General features: G+C 47.2%; 1 protein-coding gene across 5 annotated transcripts in view; it reads left to right on the top strand.

Annotated features, from left to right (window-relative positions):
* Positions 1-8,245, top strand: part of LOC118377499 (2-oxoglutarate dehydrogenase complex component E1-like) — a 58,249-nt gene extending 50,004 nt beyond the window's left edge. For all 5 annotated transcript variants that reach the window (XM_052521554.1, XM_052521555.1, XM_052521556.1 and 2 more), the window contains 9 exons: positions 1-32; positions 1,391-1,518; positions 3,223-3,401; positions 4,071-4,142; positions 4,294-4,422; positions 4,558-4,630; positions 4,987-5,150; positions 5,395-5,549; positions 5,718-8,245. The exon at positions 1-32 is cut by the window's left edge and continues 119 nt beyond it. In XM_052521554.1, the coding sequence (XP_052377514.1) occupies positions 1-32; positions 1,391-1,518; positions 3,223-3,401; positions 4,071-4,142; positions 4,294-4,422; positions 4,558-4,630; positions 4,987-5,150; positions 5,395-5,549; positions 5,718-5,838 (1,053 nt within the window). In that variant the 3' untranslated portion in view covers positions 5,839-8,245. The remainder of the gene's footprint in view (positions 33-1,390; positions 1,519-3,222; positions 3,402-4,070; positions 4,143-4,293; positions 4,423-4,557; positions 4,631-4,986; positions 5,151-5,394; positions 5,550-5,717) is intronic.
* Positions 8,246-9,559: the final 1,314 nt, after the last annotated feature.

The following is a 9,559-nucleotide window of genomic DNA, read 5'->3' as shown; positions in this document are numbered from 1 at the left end:
AGCGGACAGGACGTAGAGAGAGGAACCTTCAGGTACCACCGCCACCCTTACCACAGCCTCTGTCAATGTTATGACTGTATGTTGGACTACAGTCTCTTGTTTGACAGCGTTATGTGTTATTTGTCATTGCTGAATTATATATTTACGTTTTATTTGGAATTGTACACATTTGCTGCTAAATGCTGAATTGCAGCATACATCTGTAGGCCTACGTAATTACATAAATATAATACAATAAAACATGAAAATATGAGATATACAGTGCATTTGGAAAGTATTCAGACCCCTTTTCATCATTTTGTGACGTACTTATTCTAAAATGTATTACATCGTTTTTTCCCCTCATCAATCTACACACAATACACCATAATGACATCACAATACCCCATAATGACATCACAATGCCCCACAATGACATCACAATACACCATAATGACATCACAATACCCCATAATGACATCACAATGCCCCACAATGACATCACAATACCCCATAATGACATCCCAATGCCCCACAATGACAAAGAATAAACAGGTTTTTAGAATTTGTTTTAATGAATTTACCACATAACTGAATTTACCACAGATGGACTCCAATCATCTCAAGGATGATCAATGTAAACAGGATGCACCTGAGCTCAATTTCGAGTCTCATAGCAAAGGGTTATCGCTTTTGTCATTATGGGGTATTGTGTGTAGATTGATGAGGAAAAACATGAATTGAATCCATTTCAGAACGAGGCTGTAACGTAACACAATGAGGATAAAGTGAAGGGGTCTGAACACTTCCCGAATGCACTGCAGTAGTACAGTTAAGCAGCAGCATTAAGCATTAATCTTTGAAGTCTCACCAAGTAAGGCTGTTGTAGTATCTGTCAGTCCGAGTAGGGGGAAGGTTCAGTTCAGTTTGTGACTGGATTGGGTAGATCTGACATGGCCTCTTGTCTGAGGCAGCCATTTGTTGTAGTCCTGGGATTTTGCCAGCTTCTGGGCAAAGGATCTGCGGACGTGGGTACGGCAGGACTCCTCAAGGACTGCAAGCCCATGTCACTGCATGCAGTCGTAGGATGTGTAGGTGGGGCTCATGGTGATTGTGTTGGATCTTCTCCAGTTGGTTGTGTTGCTTTGAGACCTGGGTGCCAAACTGAGGCGCTATTGTCACATATTGGTGCTATATTAACTCTGGTTTACTCTCTCTCTCTCCATGTCTCTCCCTCGCTTCTACCCACCCCTCTACCTCTCCCCTTCCCTCTCTTTTCTCTACCCATAACTCTCTATCTCTCTCTCTCTCCATGTCTCTCCCTCACTTCTACCCAACCCTCTACCTCTCCCCTTCCCTCTCTTTTCTCTACCCATAACTCTCTCTCTCTCCTCCATCTCCCTCGATACAGTCACAGACACCATGTTCTCCATGACCAGAATGTAGATAAGAGGATCTGTATTCCCATGAACCACATCGCTCCGAACCAGGCTCCATACACTGTCTGTAACAGCTCTCTGTCAGAGTACGGAGTACTGGGTGAGTACACACACACACATAGACACACACGTACATGTACGCAGACATGCGCGCGCAGATGCAGTCTATTATTTTGCTGTCTTTACGGTACATGCCACAGCATTATGAGGAGTTGTCTGTTTTTTTAGTTCCCTCACGCTTTCTGACCTGAACATCTCTCTCTCTCTCCTTTCCTCCCTCCTCATGCTTTCTGACCTGAACATCTCTCTCTCTCTCCTTTCCTCCCTCCTCATGCTTTCTGACCTGAACATCTCTCTCTCTCCTTTCCTCCCTCCTCATGCTTTCTGACCAGAACATCTCTCTCTCTCTCCTTTCCTCCCTCCTCATGCTTTCTGACCAGAACATCTCTCTCTCCTTTCCTCCCTCCTCATGCTTTCTGACCTGAACATCTCTCTCTCTCTCTCCTTTCCTCCCCCCTCATGCTTTCTAACCTGAACATCTCTCTCTCCTTTCCTCCCTCCTCACGCTTTCTGACCAGAACATATCTCTCTCCTTTCCTCCCTCCTCATGCTTTCTGACCTGAACATCTCTCTCTCTCCTTTCCTCCCCCTCATGCTTTCTAACCTGAACATCTCTCTCTCCTTTCCTCCCCCCTCATGCTTTCTTACCTGAACATCTCTCTCTCTCTCCTTTCCTCCCCCCTCATGCTTTCTGACCTGAACATCTCTCTCTCTCTCCTTTCCTCCCCCCTCATGCTTTCTGACCTGAACATCTCTCTCTCTCTCCTTTCCTCCCCCCTCATGCTTTCTGACCTGAACATCTCTCTCTCTCTCCTTTCCTCCCCCCTCATGCTTTCTGACCTGAACATCTCTCTCTCTCTCCTTTCCTCCCTCCTCATGCTTTCTGACCTGAACATCTCTCTCTCCTTTCCTCCCTCCTCATGCTTTCTGACCTGAACATCTCTCTCTCCTTTCCTCCCTCCTCATGCTTTCTGACCTGAACATCTCTCTCTCCTTTCCTCCCTCCTCATGCTTTCTGACCTGAACATCTCTCTCTCTCCTTTCCTCCCTCCTCATGCTTTCTGATCTGAACATCTCTCTCTCTCCTTTCCTCCCTCCTCATGCTTTCTGACCAGAACATCTCTCTCTCCTTTCCTCCCCCCTCATGCTTTCTGACCAGAACATCTCTCTCTCCTTTCCTCCCCCTCATGCTTTCTGACCAGAACATCTCTCTCTCCTTTCCTCCCCCCTCATGCTTTCTGACCTGAACATCTCTCTCTCCTTTCCTCCCTCCTCATGCTTTCTGACCTGAACATCTCTCTCTCTCCTTTCCTCCCTCCTCATGCTTTCTGATCTGAACATCTCTCTCTCTCCTTTCCTCCCCCCTCATGCTTTCTGATCTGAACATCTCTCTCTCTCCTTTCCTCCCTCCTCATGCTTTCTGACCTGAACATCTCTCTCTCTCCTTTCCTCCCTCCTCATGCTTTCTGACCTGAATATCTCTCTCTCCTTTCCTCCCTCCTCATGCTTTCCGACCAGAACATCTCTCTCCTTTCCTCCCTCCTAATAATAATAAATAATATATGCCATTTAGCAGACGCTTTTATCCAAAGCGACTTACAGTCATGTGTGCATACATTCTACGTATGGGTGGTCCCGGGGATCGAACCCACTACCCTGGCGTTACAAGCGCCATGCTCTACCAAATGAGCTACCTCATGCTTTCCGACCTGAACGTCTCTCTCTCCTTTCCTCCCTCCTCTAGGTTTCGAACTGGGTTTTGCCATGGCTAGTCCCAATGCTCTGGTTCTGTGGGAGGCCCAGTTTGGGGACTTCCACAATACAGCCCAGTGTATCATAGACCAGTTCATCTGCCCAGGACAGGCCAAGTGGGTCAGACAGAACGGAATAGTCCTACTGCTACCCCATGGCATGGAAGGAATGGTAGGAACTACTGTCTGTCCGTCCATCCATCTGTGAGGCAGAGTATGTGAGTGTAAACCTGTGTGTGTGTCTGTGTGTCTGTCTGTGTGTCTGTCTGTGTGTCTGTCTGTCTGTCTGTCTGTCTGTCTGTCTGTCTGTCTGTCTGTCTGTCTGTCTGTCTGTCTGTCTGTCTGTCTGTCTGTGTTTACGTCCGCCCGTCTGTCTGTCTGTCTGTCTGTCTGTCTGTCTGTCTGTATGTCTGTCTGCCTGTCTGTCTGTCTGTCTGTCTGTCTGTGTTTACTGTCTGTGTTTACGTCCGCCCGTCTGTCTGCCTGTCTGTCTGTCTGTCTGTCTGTGTTTACGTCCGCCCGTCTGTCTGCCTGTCTGTCTGTCTGTGTTTACGTCCGCCCGTCTGTCTGCCTGTCTGTCTGTCTCTCTGTGTTTACTGTCTGTGTTTACGTCCGCCCGTCTGTCTGCCTGTCTGTCTGTCTGTCTGTGTTTACGTCCGCCCGTCTGTCTGCCTGTCTGTCTGTCTGTGTTTACGTCCGCCCATCTGTCTGCCTCAGTCTCTGAGAACAGAATAGCACTGCTGCTCCCACCACTTATCTATAAGTCTGTCTTCGCTTTGAAGAACATTGTCTGTTCTCACAAACGGATGATAAACTACATATCCCATGATCCTGTACTCAGGGTCCAGAGCACTCGTCAGCCCGACCAGAGAGGTTCCTGCAGATGTGTAATGAAGACCCGGATGCATACCCTGTAAGTGTGTGTGTGTGTGTGTGTGTGTGTGTGTGTGTGTGTGTGTGTGTGTGTGTGTGTGTGTGTGTGTGTGTGTGTGTGTGTGTGTGTGTGTGTGTGTGTGTGTGTGTGTGTGTGTGTGTGTATAACCTGTCCCTTCTCTCATGCATAGAAATTCTCTGCTGAGGAGTTTGCTGTGCGTCAGCTGTATGACTGTAACTGGATCATAGTCAACTGCTCTACACCAGCGAACTACTTCCATGTCCTCCGCAGACAAATACTACAGCCCTTCAGGAAGCCTGTGAGTGCCACACACACACACACACACACATACATTCAGGTTTACAGAACCACGTCCTTCACATACACTCTACACACACACATCTCTCCTCTTTTTCCCTTATTTTCTCACTCTCTCTTTCTCTCTGCCCTCCAGCTGATAGTCTTCACCCCCAAGTCTCTCCTGCGCCACCCTGACGCCAAGTCCAACTTTGATGACATGCTGACAGGTGAGGGAGGGATGGAGGGAGATGAGGGAGGATTTAGGTTAGCAAGTCGAGGAGGTTGGAAGCTAGCTATGGTCATGATGGCTCCTTCTAACATCTGATGTACAGTACTGTAGTTAAGTTATTCGGTAGCAAAGCTATCTTAAATACTGCTTATCAGACCAATGAGAGACGAATGAGAGTGTGTGTGTGTGTGTGTGTGTGTGTGTGTGTGTGTGTGTGTGTGTGTGTGTGTGTGTGTGTGTGTGTGTGTGTGTGTGTGTGTGTGTGTGTGTGTGTGTGTGTACATGTGTGTACATGTGTGTACATGTGTGTACATGTGTGTACATGTGTGTACCGTACGTGTGTGTGTGTTTCAGGTACCCACTTCCAGCGTCTGATCCCAGACAGTGGTCCTGTGTGTGAGAAGCCAGATGGGGTGAAGAGGATTGTGTTCTGTACTGGGAAGGTCTACTATGAACTGACCCGAGAACGCAAGAACAGAGACATGGATAATACTGTGGCCATTGCACGCATAGAGCAGGTATACACACACACACACACACACATGCATACATGCACACAGGTACAGTTCACACACACACACACACACACACACACACACACACACACACACACACACACACACACACACACACACACACACACACACACACACACACACACACACACACACACATGCATACATGCACACAGGTACAGTTCACACACACACACACTTCCAATCTCATCTCTCTCTCTCCTCCATCTATCTCTTTCTCCTCCAGCTCTCTCCCTTCCCGTTTGACCAGGTGAAGGTGGAGACAGATCGTTATCCCAACGCTGACCTGGTGTGGTGCCAGGAAGAGCACAAGAACCAGGGTTACTATGACTACGTCAAACCCCGCCTCCGCACCACCGTTGACCGCACCCGCCCCGTTTGGTACGACCAGCCTCCTTCACTCACACCTGCTCACAGGGGAAGATATCAATGAATAATTTGATTGAACCTGGTCAAAGAGTTGTGTTTTGTATTAAATGTGTTCTCGCTTCTTTCTCATGTTTGTATGTGTGTATGTGTGAATGTGTGTTTATGTATGTGTGTGTGTAGGTATGCTGGTCGTGGGCCAGCAGCAGCTCCAGCTACAGGGAACAAAGCAGCTCACCTGGTGGAGTTACAACGCTTCCTAGATACAGCTTTTAACCTGGACGCATTCACTGGGCAGTCCTAACACGCTTATACTATAAACCCTATGCCCTATACCCCTCAATCTCAACTCTGGACCTCCCAGTCAGTTCCACTGCGTTTTTTCATTGTCCCCTCTAATCAGGGACTGATTTAGACCTGGGACACCAAGTGGGTGATTCCCCTCTAATCAGGGACTGATTTAGACCTGGGACACCAGGTGGGTGATTCCCCTCTAATCAGGGACTGATTTAGACCTGGGACACCAGGTGGGTGATTCCCCTCTAATCAGGGACTGATTTAGACCTGGGACACCAGGTGGGTGATTCCCCTCTAATCAGGGACTGATTTAGACCTGGGACACCAAGTGGGTGATTCCCCTCTAATCAGGGACTGATTTAGACCTGGGACACCAGGTGGGTGATTCCCCTCTAATCAGGGACTGATTTAGACCTGGGACACCAGGTGGGTGATTCCCCTCTAATCAGGGACTGATTTAGACCTGGGACACCAGGTGGGTGATTCCCCTCTAATCAGGGACTGATTTAGACCTGGGACACCAGGTGGGTGATTCCCCTCTAATCAGGGACTGATTTAGACCTGGGACACCAGGTGGGTGATTCCCCTCTAATCAGGGACTGATTTAGACCTGGGACACCAGGTGGGTGATTCCCCTCTAATCAGGGACTGATTTAGACCTGGGACACCAGGTGGGTGATTCCCCTCTAATCAGGGACTGATTTAGACCTGGGACACCAGGTGGGTGATTCCCCTCTAATCAGGGACTGATTTAGACCTGGGACACCAAGTGGGTGCAATTAATTATCTGGTAGAACAGAAAACCAGCAGGCTCCGGACCTCGTAGGGCAAGAGTTGAATGAATACCACCGACCTATACACCACACACTACCCTTACCTCACATGCTGAAGTTACACTGCTTTTTAGTCAGGTTTTAACCTGGATGTATACACTTGAGTCTTAGTAGACTTATACCCTAGACTCTAACCCCAACACCCTTAATCCTACTCGTATCCCTAAACCAGCATAAACTGGATAGTCTTAACACACTTACCCTGAACCCTCATTCAGTTTCTCTATATTATTTATATATCAAGACACACTATGAACTATCTGCTATGAAAGACCTTAGATCCAATGATACGCACACCGACTGACCGTAGGTCCTCTTGCACTGTTGAGGGATATAGGGAAATGTCCATGCAATTTGACAATGGATCCATTTTAAGAGGAATGCCCTCCATTTTCCTCTCTCACTTTCTATCTCTCACTACTCATTCTCCATTTTCCTCTCTCACTTTCTATCTCTCACTACTCATTCTCCATTTTCCATCTCTCACTTTCTATCTCTCACTACTCATTCTCCATTTTCCTCTCTCACTTTCTATCTCTCACTACTCATTCTCCATTTTCCTCTCTCACTTTCTATCTCTCACTACTCATTCTCCATTTTCCTCTCTCACTTTCTATCTCTCACTACTCATTCTCCATTTTCCTCTCTCACTTTCTATCTCTCACTACTCATTCTCCATTTTCCTCTCTCACTTTCTATCTCTCACTACTCATTCTCCATTTTCCTCTCTCACTTTCTATCTCTCACTACTCATTCTCCATTTTCCTCTCTCACTTTCTATCTCTCACTACTCATTCTCCATTTTCCTCTCTCACTTTCTATCTCTCACTACTCATTCTCCATTTTCCATCTCTCACTTTCTATCTCTCACTACTCATTCTCCATTTTCCATCTCTCACTTTCTATCTCTCACTACTCATTCTCCATTTTCCTCTCTCACTTTCTATCTCTCACTACTCATTCTCCATTTTCCTCTCTCACTTTCTATCTCTCACTACTCATTCTCCATTTCTCTCTCACTTTCTATCTCTCACTACTCATTCTCCATTTCTCTCTCACTTTCTATCTCTCACTACTCATTCTCCATTTCTCTCTCACTTTCTATCTCTCACTACTCATTCTCCATTTTCCTCTCTCACTTTCTATCTCTCACTACTCATTCTCCATTTTCCTCTCTCACTTTCTATCTCTCACTACTCATTCTCCATTTTCTCCATCCCTCTCTTCCTGTTTTAACCCTCTTTCATGTATTCTTCCCATTCATCATCTCTTTCATTCCCCTCTTATTCTTTCTCTCTCCTTGACCACTCACCTCCTTCTCTTTTCTCCTCCTCCCTACTTTTCCCTCTCTTCCACCTCCTGTGCCAAATGTAAACAAACTGTTGGGAGATGATAAATTACTATTATATTATATAAAAACAGTGTATAAGCTTTGCTAGTAACTTATGAAGAGACAAGGTAAAAATGCCTACTGGTCTGGTGGGGATCTCTTTCGGACTAAGTAAAGGATTTATTTATTTTCGCATAGTGTTCTGTTTGTTCTTTAATCATTTATTCATTCAATAAAGACATTGTTGGTGTCATCGTGTAAGCCTTCAAATGCTTTTCAGGTATCTCATATCTGACATATTAATAACTTATTAATAACATATCACGGGTGTGTCAGCAGTTATTTTACCAATAAACATTGTGACGACATCAAAACTCATTCCGATTAGCTGGGCCTGGCTCCCCTGTGGGTGGGCCTGGCTCCCCTGTGGGTGGGTGGGCCTGGCTCCTCTGTGGGTGGGCCTGGCTCCTCTGTGGGTGGGCCTGGCTCCCCTGTGGGTGGGCCTGGCTCCCCTGTGGGTGGGCCTGGCTCCTCTGTGGGTGGGCCTGGCTCCTCTGTGGGTGGGCCTGGCTCCCCTGTGGGTGGGCCTGGCTCCTCTGTGGGTGGGCCTGGCTCCCCTGTGGGTGGGCTCCAAAGTGGCTGGGCCTGGCTCCCCTGTGGGTGGGCTCCCCTGTGGGTGGGCCTGGCTCCCCTGTGGGTGGGCCTGGCTCCTCTGTGGGTGGGCCTGGCTCCCCTGTGGGTGGGCCTGGCTCCCCTGTGGGTGGGCTCCCCTGTGGGTGGGCCTGGCTCCCCTGTGGGTGGGCCTGGCTCCTCTGTGGGTGGGCCTGGCTCCCCTGTGGGTGGGCCTGGCTCCCCTGTGGGTGGGCTCCAAAGTGGCTGGGCCTGGCTCCCCTGTGGGAGCTCTAAAATGGACAGTTGATGAAACTGAGGACTATATCAGTCTGTAATAAAGCCCTTTTGTGGGGAAAACTCATTCTGATTGGCTGGGTCTGGCTCCCCAGTGACAGATTTACTGATATGAACTGTAACTCAGTACAATCATACAAATTGTTGCATGTTGCGTTTATGTTTTTGTTCAGTATATATGTTGTTGGTTTGTCTTTGAAATAACACCAAAATGAAGTCAGATTAATCCAGATTAATCTATATAATCAAGTTGTCACGTTGACACTGAGAAGTGTTAAGAATATAACCAGAAGATAGCCAAAAGATGATGGCAATTGCATCAAAGAAGCAACTTTAGTTGAATGATTGCCGAATGCGCAGTTTATTTCTGAAGAATATAAATAGCCTCTATGTTAGTTTCAGAACGTATCTAGAAAGCTTCGCTGACTGAACGTGAAAATTCTGAAAATGAAAGTGAAATGTAGTCTTGGTTGATGGGGATTAATTCAAGCACGTCGCCTGTGTATATGAAATATAAAGCCTTACACATTGACTCACTTTTTTTCAATGCATACCTTTGATAATTTATCATTCCCACATTTAGCCAGGGGCGCATGGTCCTAAAACAACATCAACAGGGGCGCATGGTCCTAATACAACGTCACAACAATATGCAAATT

This window comes from Oncorhynchus keta, chromosome 6 (genome assembly GCF_023373465.1).
Source record: "Oncorhynchus keta strain PuntledgeMale-10-30-2019 chromosome 6, Oket_V2, whole genome shotgun sequence".
Taxonomy (NCBI): Eukaryota; Metazoa; Chordata; class Actinopteri; order Salmoniformes; family Salmonidae; genus Oncorhynchus; species Oncorhynchus keta.
This window is presented reverse-complemented; position numbering and strand designations above follow the sequence as displayed.